Raw genomic sequence first — 18,195 nt, 5'->3', positions numbered from 1 at the left:
AAATATTTATTATAGCAACTGTTTCTGGTGGCAAAGAATTGGAAACTGAGAGGATGCTCAACAACTGGTGAATAGTAGTTGAACAAGTTGTGGTAGATGATTGTGATAGAATACTATTGTGTAATAAGACAAGCAAGATGCTCTCAGAAAAACCTGGGAAGACTTATATGAACTGAAGCAAAGTGAGATGAACAAAACCAGGAGAACATTGTACACAGTAACAGCAATCCTGTACGATGATCAATTATGAATGACTTAGCTATTCTCAGTAATTCAGTGATCCAAGACAATTCCAAAGGACTTGTGATGAAAGTACTGAGAGTCTGGATGAAGACTGAAGCCTATTTTTTTTACTTTATTCTTGAGGATTTTTTTGGGACGTGCATTTTCTTTTGCAACATGGATAATATGGAAATGTTTTACAGGACTGCACATTTATAATTTATATCAAATTGCTTGCCTTCTCAAGGAGGGGGAAGGGAGACAGGAAGGGAGAGAATTTGGAAGTCAAAATTTTAAAAAAGAACATTAAAATTTTTTGTTTGCATGTAATTGAGGAAAAAAATTAAAAAAAAAAAGAAATAAATTCAATGACAGGATCAGGTCTGTGCTTTTAGACTCACTTTGTCAGCTGATGGAAGATGGATTGAAGAGGGGAAAGTCTTGAGGAGAAAAGCTTAGGAAACTTACAAGGCAAGACCTCAACTACAGTGTTGGTAATGTGAGTACCAAGCAGATAGATCTAAAAGCTATTGTAGAGGTAGAATCAATAAGACTTGGCAAACTGATTATGTAGGGTAGGAGAGATGAGTCAAAGATGACTCTGAGATTGTGAACCTTTGTGACTAAAGGATGTCATGTCTTCAACAGAAAATAGTAATTGTGGGGGTAAGATGAAATAATGAATTGTTCTGTAGTTTTCCCTACAGCACATCCAGTTTGAAATGTTCAATAGGCTATTGGTGATATGGGCCTGAAACTCTGGAAATAAGGCTGGACATATAGATGAATCATCTTCATAGAGATTAAAAATAAATACTTAAGAGTTGATGAGATCAGCAAGACAGAGAACAGAAAGATGGTCCAGGACAAAGCTTTGGGGTATTATCCACAGTTAAGGGGCAGAATATAGATGCTATCACCTTTGATGTACAATTCACCCCATCATCCTATTGTATTTTCCGGATGATCATTTTTACTCCTATTCTTCTGCAGACTGCTAATACCCACCATGTACCTCCCCAATATCCCACCATATAACTTCATTTTTAATTCTTCAAAATTCAAAAAACTGTATTTACTCTATGTCTCATCGCCATATAGCAACACACCAAGGAATTTTAGTATTTTGTTTCTGAATCACTAAAAGAACCAACTTTGTAATTTCCTGAAGACAATCCAGACTGCTCTTCCCATCCTCTTATTCAATTCTGGACCTAAGTAAGCACTGTTCATCTGTCCTGTCTGTCCCCCAATACATATACCTCGCCTCCACTTGCACAGATGGATAATCTTAATAGGATGCCCACCCAAATGACCATCACAATTTGGCAACAGACATTCTTCATCAACTTAATGCTTTTCTATGTAGATGGTCAGGCCACAAATCTCTTCCAGAATTTTCTGCAAGATACCAGGGCTTAATGCAACAAGTACAAATACTATCCACAAACAGGGAAATTTGATAGACCTCATCATTCACTAGGAATCAATCATTCTTCTGCTTGAACTCTGGACTGGCTCTCCTCCTTCACACCTTTGGTGAGCACACACCCCAGTACTTGATGCCTCCCTTGATGTTTATGAACAGGCATTAAGCAGGGTTATTTCGGCTCTATCTTTCAAGGAATCTTGAATGGTTTTAATATGTGAATGGGAGATACCTTAGGAAAAAGCCTTTAAGGCAGTATTTCATTATAACAAATTAGAGGCTTCTTCCACAATCAACAGTAAACACAAATGAGACCTTACAGTCTATCTTTCAGTCAACTGTGAAGCTGTGGTCCACTTTTCAAACCTCATTACAAAAGCCCATTTTCCCCCAATATATGAATCAAGGATGTGTTCAATTCATGTATAGATTATTTTCATGTTTTCATATATGGGAGAGAATTGGCACATAACGCTATTTACTGATGTTTGCTTTTCTCTCCCTTTTTTTTGGGCGGGGGGGGAAGATGTTTCCTATGCTTCTGCTAGCTTCTCCTCCTTGCTGGATATCTTGCATATCAATCCCTCGATGCTTTTAATGTCTCACGATTGTGTCCTCCTTCCTCTACACAGGAATTGTCCAACCTGGCTGCTGTTCCCAGAGAGTTTCTTCCATCCAGGACTGTGATGTCAATATCCAGTGTGGTAGCTTCACCATTTGGTGCTTGATGGTACATGTTTGTTACACATCTTTTTTCTTTGCTTGCTGGATTTCCATTTTCATCTTTAGTCACCCTGAAGATGCTGCTGCTGTTTAGCCAGATGTTGCCAAACTTTTAAAAAGTTGCTTTTGCCCTCTAATACATCTCTCTGTTCCATGAGACAATACTGTGTATTATCCATCATCCTTCACAAGAATTTAAAAGCAAGCTTGCAGTCTAAATCTGTATTGCCTTTGGCTGTTGTCTGCGTGCGCTTGGCAATTGAGTCACAACAATGTGTCAAGGCAGCCAAAAAAAGCTAATGCCATCTTGAGCTGTCTCAGACACCGAGTCCAGGAAGGTGACCTGCCATAGTCTGCCCTAGCTGGAGCACATCAAGAATACTGTATTCAGTGCTAAGCACTACGCTTTGGGGACCCCAAGTTCTGATGAATGAGAGCTTTCACTTTATACTGCCTAGAACCAGGCCACCACACCACTTCCTGGCCCACTCTGAACCATGCCAACCAGCCCTACACACACACACACACACACACACACACACACACACTTTTCTAATCTAGCTCCTCTCTCTATATAGTACTGTCTTCCCTTGTTCCAATGTGAGCACCTTGACAGTAGGGACTTGCTTGCTTGTATTTGTATTGTTAGTGTTTAACCCAGTGCATTGGCACATAGAAAGCACTTAATAAGCAGCACCTCTTGACCCTGGGCCCCCTTCCTCCCTCCGACTGGGTAGAAGTTAAGAGAGAGCTCCTTCCAGAGGAGCCACTGAAGGCGGGTGCCTTTTCCCACCTGACTACAGGACTTCGCCACACCCCCTCGCTGGGCATCTTCATCCCCTTTCACCCTTCCTCCTCCTCTCCCTCTCCATATCCATCCTTTTCAACCTTTTTAAAGTGTTTTCTTCCCTCATTAGATTGTGAGCTCCTTGAGGGCGGGGACTGTCTTTGGCCTTTGTATTACAGGTGTTTAGCAGTGCCTGCTACAGAGAGGGGCTTAATAAATCTTACTAACAGGAGCAGTTTTTCAATGATTCAGGATAAGTAGATTTGTTAAAGTGACTGACATTTATCTAGGAGGAACAAAAATTTAGGAGAGGGTGTGAAAACTTGTCAAGCACAAGTAACGGGATTCGTCCAAATTCATCCAAGGGCTGTCACCTGGAAGACGAATTAGAACAGCCATGCACAGTCCCCCAGAACTCCAAACAAAGGGCACAGAGTGCCTGGACGTAGACATTCAGAGTTGCCACGGAAGCTTCCTCACAATCCGAAACACCCAAGAGTAGTTTGTCTTTGGAAGTAGTCAGTCACTGAGCTTTTCAAGTAAGGCAGAAGACAGCAAAACACCTTTTTCTCCCAAGTACTTTTCCTGATTCCATCTCCATCCCCACCCCCATGCCCACCTGCCAGGAGCCTCCAAATGACAGTGTATTTATGTTGTACATATTCTGCAATTACTTGTTTGTGTGAATGTTGTTTTCCCTAGTTAAAATGTAAGCTTCTTGAGGGCAAGGACTGATCTTGTTTCCTCTCAGTACCTATACCACTGTACACAAGAAGTACTTCATAAATAAATGCTTGCTAATTAATGGGATGGACAATATGGCCTCTAGGAAATTTCCAACTCTGATAGTCTTTAATGGAGGCTGTTACAGGAAATCTACTAATGATCTAGAGCCAAAATATGCTTGGAGCAGTGCATCAAGCAAATAAAAAAAAAAAATCCCATCTGAAAGGAAAAACACCAGACTTCAGACCGATTAAATGTAAGGAACGCTGGAAACGTGATACTCAACACAATCATGCCAACACCTCAAGCTTGAGAGGCTGTTAGTGTGATTAAAAGAAAAGGGGAAGTGGACAAGGACAGTCTAAATTAGGAGTAGAGAGACTGACCAAAAGAATGCAGTCATCAGGCCTGTAGATGACAATCAAGTAGCACACAAGAATTATGACAAAGACGTCAGAAACACAAAGAAAAAAAATATATGATTCAAGATCCTAGGCTGAGCACTCAGCCTTTCTGGACCTGTTTCATTCTCTGTAATGGGGGAATAATACTTGTTCTAACTAGAAAGGCAGCAGGACACAGTGGCTAAAGAGGTGGCCTGGGATCAATTAACCCTTTTGTGCCCAGGCAGCTCTCTAGACAGTAGGGGCAGCCCACCAGCAGGACGTTCCCTATACCAATGAAATTCTAGGTCCAGTCCCTACCCTTGAGGGGTGAGAATAATTGCCTTAAAATGATAGATACAGATATGCAACACAATTCTAGGTCACCTGTAGAGTTTAGAGGAATAACATTTTAAGGTACTAAAAAATAAAAAAATTAAGGTGCTAAAAAAAATTTTTTTTAATTTTTTTTTAAAAAAATTAAGAAGGAAAGGGGCAGGTAGGTGGCACATTGGATAGAGCAGTGGCCCTGGATTCAGGAGGACATGAGTTCAAATCCAGCCTCAGACATAACACTCACTAGCTGTGTGACCCTGGGCAGGTCACTTAACCCCACTGCCTAGCCAAAAGAAAAGGATATTAAGAAGGATATGAACAGGCAGTTCTCAGATGAATTAAAGCCATCTGCAGTCACATGAAAAAACGGTCTAAATCACCACTGATTAGAGAAATGCAAATCAGAACAACCCTGAGGCACCACATCACACCTATCAGATTGGCCAACATGACAAAACAGGAAAATGATAATCTTCTGGAGAAGATGTGGGAAGATTGGTACACTAATGCATTGTTGGTGGAGTTGTGAAATGATCTAACCATTTTGTAGAGCAATTTGGAACTATACCCAAAGGGCTATAAAAATGTGCATGCCCTTTGACCCAGCAATAGCACTTCTAGGGCTGTATTCCAAAGAGATTATACAAATGGGAAAAGGACCCACATGTACAAAAATATTTATAGCAGCTCTTCCTGTGGGGGTAAAAGAATTGGAAATTGAGAGGATGCCCATCCACTGGGGAATGGCTGAACAATTTGTGGTATATGAATGTTAATGGAATACTACTGTGCTATAAGAAATGATGAGCAGGTGGACTTCAGAAAAACCTAGAGAGACTTGCATGGTCTGATGCTGAGTAAAGTGAGCAGAACCAGGAGAACGTTGTACACAGTAACAGCCATGTTGTGTGATGACTAATATTGATAAACTTAACCCTTCTCAGTAATGCAAGGATCTAAGACATCTCCAAAGTCTCATGATAGAAAATGCTACCCACATCCAAAGGAAGAACTTAGGAGTTTGAATGAAGATCGAAGCATACTATTTACTATGTTTTTTCTTCTGTTGTGTTTTGTTTCCTCTTTGTTTTCCTCCTATTGGTTCTATTTCTTACTTACAACATCACTAATGTGTAAATATATTTAATAGGAATGCATATGTATAGCCTATATCGGATTGTGTGCCGTTTTGGGGAGGGAGGTGGGAAAAAATTTAAAACTCAAAAGCTTATGGAAGTGATTGTTGATAAATCAAAATAAATTAATAAAGTTCAAAAATTTTTTTAAAAATTAAGAAGTTACAATTAAAAACTCTTCAGCAGTGTCAAAGTGCTGTGGAGAGGTCAAAAAAGCCTTCAGATTTATCTCTGGATGTGGATTTACTTGCGTAGGGGATAGAAAGAACAGCAGAACACTAGAACAGGAGTCAAGAGACCTGGATTCTAGGCCTAGTTCTAACTGTAAATTATTTGCCCAAGGTCACATGACATTTCTCTGGACTGTAGCTTCACCTGTAAAGAGAAGGAATTGGACTAGAAATTACATATAGCATCTAAATTACTGCTTTTACATTATTTTATTAAAGCATTACCACAAAAAAAGGATGACCAGGCAAATGTCAGGAAACAGACATAGAACCCAACAACCTCCAACTAGGGAGCAATGTGAATTGCTACTCAAAGGGCAATAAAGAGGTACATAGTGGATGTGAACAGGCAGCAGCAGCTAATAAACAACTTCAAAAAGTAGAAGTCTAAAAGCAATGTATGAGTAAAAGAATTAAAAGATGGGCTGATCACATAGCAAGTTCAAGAAAGGGAAGAAAGCCCCCCCTAAATTTACGGGAGGTTAGGGACAAAGGCTGCAGAGAATGCATCCCTGCAAAGATCAGAAGAAATATGCAAATTGATGATAATACGCCTGTCCCTAGAAAAGACTTTAGGAAACTGATCCAAGCATGGATGGGGTATCTTTAATCATGTTTAGAGAAAAGAACAGGCAGACTTTCCCCAACAATATTCTACAGCAAACCACATCTGATCCAACAATACTTGGCTGTCTGGCTTAGAGAACACCTGATCCCACTGTGCTTGCTTACTACAAATAAGCGTTTGATCTGGAAGAGTAAAAGACTCTCTTCTCAAATAGGCTGTCTCCCATGAACATGTCAAAAATCATACAAAAGGCCTGCAAAGATGTAGCTGAGATAGCATGGTTCAGACAATCCTGTGATTATTAATACCAAGTTAAGATACAAAACAAGAAAATGTGGAGACATATAAATAGGTAATTCATATATTAAATCTCCCTGTGTGCCAGGTACTGTGCTACAACTTGGGCTCTTGCTGGGACAGGAGGAGGAAAAGGATAAATCCCTGTAGTTTTAAGATGGGTCTGCCTGGTCAACCTGAAAGTCACTGGATGCTTAATACCATGCCTTCCAGAGAAGGATGATTAATTGTTTTCTCCTTCTTAACCTACACTCCACCTACACAAATATAAGCAAGAAAGTTTCTGTCCTCAAAGAGCTTATATTCTAATGGGGGAAAGACTGGAACGAAAAGGAATTGGAAGGGGGAGGGGATGGCCAGGAAGCTACAGGAGACCTAGTTACAGGCGAAAGAAGGTGAAATTGCTCACATATCAGACACAATCACAGAGGCACAAAGTCCTGCACAGAGACCAAATCAAAGAAAGTTTCCCTAGGTGGGATGGTTAGGTTGCAGAGCTCCTCCTACCACCAGCCCAGACTGTTTGTAGGTGACTTAAGGCCCAGAACATTACAGGGCCTCCTAAAGATGATCGACAGTCACAACTCTTGTTTGACCTAGCTTCTTGTGAAGGGGAAAAATGGATAAAGATATTATTATACAGATTACAATGAGCGGGTGGACAACCCACTGAGTTGCTCCAGCAACATACAGAGACAGACAGCTACATCTGTACACTCTCTCTAATGAAGATGGAAAATGAGTAAAGGCTACAACTAAACAGGAAGAGGACTAGGCTGGCCTTTGGGAAACATCACAGTGTTTTAAATGGTCCCAAGCTTCTCCCTCAAAGGCCCAAATTTAATATCGATACTCTTCCACTGACGCAGTACAGGCCTGGGCAGAGGGGATGGGACTTACCCAAGAACTGTTCAAGAAAAGCAGTGCAAGGCGTGTAAGAATGGCTCACAATGGGAATGGAATGAGGGCAGGTCATGGAGGAAGCAAGCCAGAACTGAGAGGCAGTTTCATAAGATCTAATGGTATCCAGCCCCTCCTGGATCCCTGCTGTGTGCTGGTGGAGGGGCTTGAGTAGTTCAATGAACGAGAGCTATACCGTGCAGGGTTACCCAAGATGGAGAGTTCTGACACAAGGTGATCCACTGGAGAAGGGAATGGCAAAGCACTCGGAATCTTTGCCAGGAAAACCCCTCGCACAGTATGAAATGATAAAAGAAGATGAGTCCCTCAGGACGCAGAGTGTCCAACATGCCACTGGGTAAGAGCAGAGGACAACTACAAGTAGCTCCAGAAACAAAGAGGTGCCTGGGCCAAAGCCAAAAGGAAGCTCAGCTGTAGCTGTATCTGGTGCTGAAAGGGAAGTCCGATGCTGCAAAGATCAATACTGCACTGGAACCTGGGACATAACATCTCTGAACCAAGGTAAGCTGGATGTGATCAAACCCGGAGCGAGGAAGATTAAACATCACCGTCTTGAGCGTCAGTGAACTTAAACGGATGGGGAATGGGTGAGTAAGGATCATTACAGATGATACTGTGGGCCAAAAGCCCTTAGAAGAAATGGAGGAGCCCTCAGTCAATAAAAGGGGGTGAAAAGTGTCCTGGGGTATAATCTCAAAAATGACAGAGTATCTGTTCAAATCCAAGGCAAATTGTTTAACATCACAGCAATGTAAATCTATGCTACAATCACTGATGCTGAAGAGGCCAAAATTCTATGAAAAGAAAGTTTTATGAAAACCTACAACTTCTATAAATAACATCAAAAAAAGATGTCATCCATCATAGGTGATTGAAATGCTAAAATAGGAAATCAAAAGATAATTGGAATAACAGGCTGGTTTGGCCTTGGAGTACAAAATGAAGCATGGCAAAGGCTAATAAAGCTTTGTCAAGGTAACTCACCAGTCATAGCGAACACTCTTTTTCAACAACCCAAAAGGTAGCTCTCTCTACACATGGACATCACCAGAGTCAATACTGAAATCACAATGATTATATACTTTGCAGCCAAAGGTGGAGAGAGGCTCCATACAGTCAGTTAAAACAGCACCTGGAGCCGACTCTGGTTCAGATCATGAACTTCTTATTGCAAAACTCAGACTTAAATTGAAGAAAGTAGAGAAAACCATCAGATCATATATGTAGGACTTAACATCTCTTATGAATATGAAGGAAGTGATGAATAGATTTAAGGGATCTTATCTGGTGGATAAGAGTGCTTGAAGAACTATGGACAAAGGTTAGCAATACTGTACAGGAGGCAGCAACAGAAAACATTCCAGAAAAAGCAGATCAAGAAAGCAAACTGGCTATCTAATGAGCCTTTACAAATGGCTGAGGAAAGAAGAAAAGCAAAAGATTAAGGAGAAAGGGAAAGACATACCCAAGGGAATGGAGAATTCCAGGGAACAGCAAAGGGATAAGGTTTTCCTAAGGAGCAATGCAAAGAAATAAGAAAAGAATGGAATGTGAAAGACAAGAGATCTCTTCAAAAAAAATGAGAGCTGGGCATGATAAAAGATAAAAATAGCAGGGACTTAAGAGAAATAGAAGAGATTGAGACGAGGTAGTCAGAATATGCAGAAAAACTACACTAGATAATTCTTAACTTCACTGCTATCCATGATGCTGTGGTTACTGATCTAGTGCCAGACGTCCTAGAGAATGAAATCAGGTGGGCCTAAGCATTGCCATCCATAGGGCTAGAGGAGGTGACAAAATTCCAGCTGCACTATTTAAAATCCTAAAAGATGAAAGTTAAAGTGCTGCACTCGATATGCCAGCAAATGTGGAAAACTCAGCAGTGGGCACTGAATTGAAAAAGATCAGTTTAATGTCCCAATCCTTGTGAAATGGAAAACTGATATCTCACTTTATTCTGTATTAATGACTGAGACTTAGGAATCAGTTTAGTTTAAAGGACATTTTGACTACTTAACACTAGAAGGTCTGACTTCTTAATAAGAGTAAATTCCCCATTTCTTTGGGCTACAACTTGGGCTCTTGCTGGGACAGGAGGAGGAAAAGGATAAATCTCTGTAGTTTTAAGATGGGTCTGCCTGGTCAACCTGAAAGTCACTGGATGCTTAATACCATGCCTTCCAGAGAAGGATGATTAACTGTTTTCTCCATTGTCATGAGTCTTGGAAATCCCCTCCTATAAATCAGGCTGAATATAAGCCCACTCCACACATTTACCAAACCTATAAAAAGACCTCTTTGTCTGTTCTAATGCATGCCTGGCCACTGATGGGCTCAGGATCTCACTTATTGGCAACTGAAAGCCTTGCTAATAAATGATCGTTTGGACTTTGTGCCTCAGTTTCTCACAGATTTTTATCACAACATCCTAAAGAAGGGCAACACCAGAGAATGTTCATTGCATTCAATTCACATGCCAACAAAGTCATGCTTAAGATTCTACAAGCTAGGGGCAGCTAGGTGGCTCAGCGGACAGAGCACCAACCCTGAAGTCAGGAGGATCTGAGTTCAAAACTGGCCTCAGACCAAACCCTTGACACTTACTAGCTGTGTGACCCTAGGCAAGTCACTTAACCCCAATTACCTAAAAACAAAAAACAAAAAAGATTCTACAAGCTAGGTTTCAGTAATATATGAACCAAGAATTACCAGAAGAGCAGGCTGGTTTTTAAAGAGGCAGAGGAACTGGAGACCAAATTGCCAACATCTTCTGGGCTATGGAGAAAGCAAACACCACCTTCTGCTTCCTTGATTAATCACACTAAAGCCTTTGACTGTGTAGATCAACAACAAAATGTGGCAAGTCCTCAAAGAGACGGGATTATCAGATCATCTTGTCCCCTGAGGAACCTATATCCCAGCCAAGAAACAAGTTAGCACTAGACATAGAACAACTGATTGGGTTAAGATTGGGAAAGGAGTACATTGTAGCCTTATTTAACTTACATGCAGAGTACATCAATCAAAATGTCAGGCTGGACAAATCAAAAGCCAGAATTAAGGTTGCCAGAAGAAACATCAACAATCTCAGACAAGCAAACAACGGCACATTTATGGCAGAAAGTGAAGAATTAAAAATCTCTTGATGAAGGTGAAAGAGTTGAGTGTAAAAGTTGGCTTGAAGCTTAACAACAAACAAACAAAAAACAAAAAAACAAAAACACAGATTTCTGGCAACTGGTCTCATCACTGCCTGGCAAATAGAGAGAGAAGAAATAGAAACAGTGTCAGAGTTTATATTCTTGGGCTCAACAATCACTGCAGACAGCAACTGTAGCCATAAAATTAAAAGACACTTGCTCCTTGGAAGAAAAGCTATGGCAAGTTTGGATAGCATACTAAAAAGCAAAGACGACACCCTGCCAACAAAGACCCACATAGTTAAAGCTATGTGTTCTTTCCAATGACAACGTATGGCTGGTTGGACTATAAAGAAAAGCCGAGAGCTGCAAAACTGACCCTTTCAAATTATGGTGCTGGAGAAGACTTTTAAGAGTCCCTTGGATAGCAAGGAGGTCAAATCAGTCAATACTTAAAAGAAATTTAATTGAGGCTATTCACTGAAAGGTCAAAAACTGAAGCTGAAACTTAAATATTTTGGTCACCTAATGAGAAGGCAGAACTTACTGGAAAGACCCTGATGTTGGGAAATATTGAATGCAAAGGAAAAGAGACAGCAAAGGATGTGATGGCTAGAGAGTGTTATGGAAGTAACAAACATGAGCTTGGACAGACTTTGGGAGATAGTGGAGGACAGAAGTGCCTGGCTTGCTATGGTCATGGAAGAGTCAGGCACAACTGAGCAAATGAACAACATAGGGACTCCAAGCTCTTTGGCTGGTCCAGCTTAGACAGTTTTACTGGAAGACACGGACAAGAATCACAGTATACATAAGAAGGCACCACTAGGCCATAAGCCACACTCATGGAAGGAGTATCCACATGAAGGGGGATCCCAGTTCCACCCAGCTACTACAGTAAAATAAGTCTTTAAAATATTTTGATTAGGAAAATGACATCAACTCCAAGGTACAGTGGAAGAACAGGGTCTTAGTTAACTGAATTTAATCATTAATAATTAAGTATAATTTAATGAAGAGACCACATAGCCCTCGTCTTCAAGGGGTGAGATTATATCAGTCACATGTCTTGCACTGTACCTCGTTTTATTTTTTCTCTTTTTTCATACCTATGCATCTGCCCCTTCCTAAAACCATTTCTTTTTATTCTGGTGTGGAAGGTAAATTAGTTTAAGATCCCTTCCCAATGTTACATTATTGAATGTAAACAGAGGCCAATAGTCCAATCTATTTGCTGTGACCTATCTGCCTCTTGGAGGAGACTGCTTAGAGGATAGACTCAGCACTCACTGCCTTGATATTTAGCGGTGAGGCAGATGTCTTTGAAATTAAGCAGTGGCCAAGGTAAATCTTAGAGTTGCATCTGTTTGGATCAAATTGATTCAATCAGTTGATTAAATATTGGGAATATACTAAGGATCCTTAGATCATTGGTATGCCAGTTCTGATGAAAAAGAGCTGCGCTTGATCTCCGAGCTTTCAGTCTTGTGTTTTGGTGGATTCAGTCACTGGCGCGGCTCTTCACTGGTGAAAGTGGTGACCAGAAGTGAGTGGAACAGCAGAGAAATAGAGTTGAGTTCTAGTTGACTAGGTTAGACAATTTACCAGACAGATTTACTGGGTTGAATATGGTGATAACCAGTTTTGATCTGTGTATTTGGGCTAATTTTACACAATAGAAGTGTTTCAGAGTAACAAATCTCGTCAAATAAAATAAATCAAGTAAAAATAATCTCGTCAAGACCAACATGAGGATAGGGTTGGATTAGCATCATAATCACTACTGAAAAAACAGCTGAATGGCTAGCATTTATATAGTGCTTCAAGGCTTGCAAAGTGCTTTACAGATTTACCTGGGAGGTAGGTGCTATTGTTATTTCCATTTTACAAATGACAGAAACTGAGACCAACAGGTTAAAACAGTTGCCAACGATCATGAGTTGCCCACTATCCCAAAGCCCGTGCTAAGGTGAGATTTGAATTCGGTTTCCTGATTCCAAGCCCCATTCTCTAGCCACCGCACCACCTAATTACCTGAAAATTTTGAATCATACCTCTCCAACCTCACTTCCCATCCTAACAGGAGGAAAAGAACACGAGGTTTGGAGACAGGACCTTGGTTCAAATACTATTCTTGCTACTTGCTAATACTGTTTGTGGGTAAGTCACTTAAATTTTTTTAAGCCATGCTTTACTCATGTGTAAAAGGGATAATTATGTTTGCAGAATTACAGATACCCAAGAGATTAAAAGAAATTAGGCTGTTTGGTGGCAATATACCTGTATAAAGTTAGCTGTCAAGAACACCACATGGTGCGCAAGTGCCTCTGAAAAATTGGAAACAAGTTATATTGCACCAAGGACAATAGAGAGGCACATGGTAAGGGTGAGCAGAAAGTTAACCTAGGAACCAAGGAATTATGTGTTAGCGGGAGAAGATGCATTGACTGTGTTGGAAGAGTGAGGAGTGAAGGGCTCCACAGGTATCCTCAAAATGTCAGGGGAAATTGACGAAGGCCCCAAGCCTGATGGGTAACTTTTTCCAGGACTTGGACAAGGGACTCGACGTATTTTGTGTGATCTGCACTGTTAGAGGCAAATTCTGAATTGAAGAGGTCATAGACTTAAGAGTTGGGAGGGGTCTCAGTCTCCGTCTAGTTCAACTTTCTTACTTAACAGATGAAGAATCTGAGGCTGAAGAGTGACGCAACTTGACAGGGGTCACAGGGCTAGCAAGCATCAGAGGTAATATTGCTCCAAGTTCAAAAGCCTGCCTCCCACAGACCCCTTGGAGTACTTAATAGGACAAAGTGCTCCCTTTTCACAACTACCGCTTTGGAGCCCATATTGAGACAGAATCCTTGGCTCAATGGGCCACATGGACTTAAGAGCTGGAAAGGACTGTAGAAGCCATCTGATCCTTCCCCAGGTTTTCTTGTTTCCAAAGCCAGTTTTTCCTTTTTAAATCATTTTTAATCATTTGGTGTTTCTGAGAATTGGGGATTTGGTTTTCTCTCCAACTAAATCTTTACGATTTTTTCTTTGTCAATTCTTGAAGCATTCATTTTGTGACTTATATGTGTAAATTAGAGATGCTAATGTGTGTAATGTATTTATAAGCAAATGTAATGTGTGTAATGAATTTATAAACAATCTGGAAATTCCATTCTCTTCCTTAGTTCACTGGATTGATAGCGTGAAAATTAAAAGCATCCCACACATTTAAAAAGGTCTAACTAGCCTTATTTAGGTTGTTTTGGACATCTGAGTTAGGATCCTTTTGCAATTTTAAACCTGTTGTGCATTATGTCAAGCCTACACGACTACTACTCGCCAAAAGTTAAATAATGATTGAATACTGAATGTGAAGATAGTAAAAAATAATTGTGTGCAATTAAGAGTCTATATTATATTGTTCGGTTAAACTACAAAGTAACTTTAGAGATGAGACTTTCAAACAGTTTCATACAATTCAATTTTATGTGTATTCAGAATATTTTCATATACTCAGGAATAGTGGTCATCAAATGGGGTTAGGTGTTCTTTCCAGTAGCTGGGATCACTACCCATCCTTGCCTGCCTATTCTGTATCAGCTTGGTTCATGCCCTCCCATAAGGTGCCACCAGGAGTCCACCAAACAACTGCCCAAAGGACATTCCTAAAGCAGGGGTGACTTTCCAGACCAATCCCCAGATCGTTAGGTTCCAGTGGCTCCCTATTATCTCTAGGTTTGGCACTAAAGGCTGTTCCCTGTGGGCCATCCCCCACCTCACCTTCACCTCTTGAAATCATTAGCCTCTTTTCAAGGTTCAGCTCAAATGCCACCTCCCACACACATGAAGCCCTTCCTGGCTATATCTGGTTCCAGCCCCAAGTGCTTTACATGTCATATGTGCATATGCAGCAAGGTAAACCTTTTATTCCACCCAAACAGATTGCCTACCTCACTCCCCACTAAGGCTATTACTATAAACCTTTTCTTCTCCCTTAAGCCTCCAACACCTTCCCCCCCCCCCACCCCATCCCACAGATAAGGACCTTCTAATTGACTGAGAAAACGAGAGTACATTTGATCAGAACCAGCTCTTTTCCCATTCTCTTCAGCTCAAAAGCCCTACCTACATCTCCCAACTTAGTCCCTCCTTCTAGTCTGACAAGTGGACCGCCCTTCAATCACCTTCATGTACTCGTGATCCCATTCCATTCAATTTCTCTGGCAGAATTCAACCTCAATCACCCATCCACCCTCTCAAATCTTCAACCTCTCCTAGTCTACTGGCTCCTTCTCCTGACTAACCCCAAACATGCCCAAGTCTCCCCTCCCCTTGTAAAACTTTTTCTAGATGCTACCATTCCCTCCAACTGTCATTTAATACTGTAATATTAATGTATATTACATACTGCATATTTAATACTCTATACCTCTCCTTTCAACCCACTCCTTTAAAAAGATGTCTGTACTTGTTGCCTTTGATTCCTCGCCCATCACTCTTCAATCCTTTGTAATCTGCCTTCAAACCTCAAATAAAACTGCTCTGTCCAAAGTAATCAACAGCCTCTCTTAATTGTCCACTTAAATTCCCAGTCTCCTCCCTCAATCGACACTGTCTGCCCTCTCCTCCTCCTGGATTCTCTTCACTAGGCTTTCCTGGCTCTCCTCCGTACCTGTCTGACTGATTCTTCTGTGTCTTCCTGTTACCTAGCACCTCATCCTTCACATCATGCTCCTGTAGACTCTCTTCGTCCTTGGTAACTTCATCACCTCCCACAGTCTTAAATGATCTCTAGGCAGATGACTCACAAATCCATTATCTATATATCCAGCCCCAGTTCTCCTCCCCACCCCCAAATTTAGTCACTACCTATAGGACATTTCAAACTGAAATGTCAACTATGTCCAAAACCAAACTCATTATCTTCCCTCAAAAACCCTCCCCTCTTCTAAACTTCACTATTTCCAATCTCCTAGGCTTCTAACTTCAATACTTAGCCAATCAGTATACATAATACAACTGGCCAAACTCCACAACATCCCTTCCTTCTGACTCCTTCTGGAATTCAGCTACAAGCTGCCCTCACATCTAGCCAACAGCCTGCTAACGGGTCTCCTACCTTATGCCCCTCCCCACTGAAGTCCACCTTCCCGACTGCAGCCATCTCTAGGGTTAATTCCCTACTAGCTCCCTAGGGCCTCTAGGACAAAATATTAATCAAGTCCTCCAACCTATCTTCTCAACCTCACTGGTCAGGCAGGACCCTCCCTCTAGCACTTGGGGACTCAATCAAATAAACTTCTTTGTTGTTCATAATGACACTCCACCCCCTTCAATTCATAGACTCCTCTTCAAGACAGGCAGCTCAAGCACCATCTTCTTGGGAAACCTTTCCTGATCCCCCAAGAACTGATGCCTTTTCCCTCCCAAACCAACTTTATATTTAACCGCTTTGTATCTGTTCACTTTATATTTATGTTGTAAATATATGTATACGCAATTGTGGTCTACCCCGTGAATACTTTTGGCTAGTATTTATAAAATACTTTAAAGTTTGCAAAACATTTTACAGATTATTTCATTTGAATATAAATTCCTTGTGAGTAGGGATTGTTTCATTCTTTATAACTTCAGTACCTATCACAGTGCCAGTGCCTGGCTTTTAGAAGGAGGCACTTAGTATATGTTGACAGTTTCCCACTCCCCCCAGAACACAAGCTTCTTCAGGATAAACTTAATTTTTGTCTTCCTATTCCCAGTGACTAGCACTGTGCCTTACACAAAGTAGGTACTTAATAAATTCTTGATTAACATAACACCTAGGTATCTATGGACCCTAAAAACATAAAGACTTTTTCTTTGAATAATACTGGTTTGACGATATGACACAAAGTTGTCTTCCAATCAGCCTGCCATGGAAAACATTGAAATTTCCATTGTTACTGCTTTAACTTCATTTTTATGGTTTCAAATCAATCTTCAAAACAATTTCTAAAACTAGGTTTAAATGTCCAAGTGAGGAGAAAGTTAAAATAGCCTCTCTTTTAATAGAGGCTTCTTCCAAAGTTATCACTTCGGAAAGCTCGTAATGGGCACTTATTGCAAGCTATTCTTGCACAAAGGATTCTTTGTTGATACAATGGCTTCGACTTCGTTGTGTTCCACAGAATCCTTTCACACCAATGCTTCCATTAGAGAATGCCAGAATCACTGATTTTGAGAGAGTTCTAACTGATAAAAGGGTCAAAGCTTGGTTCTGGCAAATCCCAGAGCCTGCTCGCTCCCCTTCTCCCCGGGGCCCTAGCCAGGAGATCTCAAAGTAGGGCACTTTCAAGACAATTCTGCAGCTCTCCATCCACAAGGCAGCTCCACCCCTACTCCACCATATGTGGGCAAATTCCACACCCACCTATAGACTCAACCTATGCAGGCAGGCACCCACCCCTGACCCACCATATATGGACAAACGCCCACCCCAACACACCGAGACGACCAAACTCCGCCCCCTAAAAGTCATGCTTAATCGAGAACACGCCTCTGAAGTTTACCACTTTGCCCCCCTCCAAAAAAATACAGCGGAGAAACGTCCTCAAGCGCCTGTAAAAGGGCAGCGTGTCCGCACAGTCGGGTCGGTGTCCGCAGCTCGGCTCGGGTCCGGTCCGGCCCGGCCGGACGGGTGGGCACCCGCACGCGGCCCCGCGCCCCCCCGCTCACCTTCAGGTCCTTCTTGGTCACGTCGATGTGGGACACGGCCCGGATGGTGCCCGACACCCAGGGCCACTCGTCCACTCGCTCCACGTCGAAGCTGTGGCCGCTGCCCCCGCACTCCTTGGAGGCCGACACGCTCAGGAACCTCTTCCCGACCAGGACCGGCCAACTTTCTCCGAGCGTGAGCACCATGTCAGCGGCGGACGGGCGGGCGGGCGCGTGCGGCGCGCGGGCTCGGCCGCCGCCGCCGCCGCCGCCGCCGCCCTTTAAAGGAAAACAAGGGAGAGCGGGCGGGCGCGGAGGCGGCGGGCGCCCGGGGGAGGGGAGGGGAGGGCCCGAGCCGGCGCAGGGAGGGGCGGGCCGAGGAGGGGGGAGGGGAGGCGGCACCGCCTCCGCTCCGGGCGCCGCCCGACGCACGCGGCCCCCTCCGGCCGCGCCGGGCTTTAAAACCGCTCCGGCCGAGCGCCGGCGGCGGCCCCTCGGCCCCGGGGGAGGCGGCCCAACCGCCCCGCCCTCGCACCCCGCCCTTTCCAGGCAGTCCCTCCCGTCCCTCCCGCCCCACCCGGTCCCGGCCGAGCCCGGGCCCCCGCCG

General features: G+C 42.5%; 1 protein-coding gene across 2 annotated transcripts in view; it reads right to left on the bottom strand.

The window, feature by feature from the left end:
• Positions 1-17,795, bottom strand: part of KDM3A (lysine demethylase 3A) — an 81,226-nt gene extending 63,431 nt beyond the window's left edge. For both annotated transcript variants that reach the window (XM_027860451.1, XM_027860452.1), the window contains exon 1: positions 17,610-17,795. In XM_027860451.1, the coding sequence (XP_027716252.1) occupies positions 17,610-17,795 (186 nt within the window). The remainder of the gene's footprint in view (positions 1-17,609) is intronic.
• Between the last annotated feature and the right edge of the window lie 400 nt (positions 17,796-18,195).

The sequence above is a fragment of the Vombatus ursinus genome, unplaced genomic scaffold (genome assembly GCF_900497805.2).
Source record: "Vombatus ursinus unplaced genomic scaffold, bare-nosed wombat genome assembly UNPS02014181.1, whole genome shotgun sequence".
NCBI classification, from domain to species: Eukaryota; Metazoa; Chordata; class Mammalia; order Diprotodontia; family Vombatidae; genus Vombatus; species Vombatus ursinus.
This window is presented reverse-complemented; position numbering and strand designations above follow the sequence as displayed.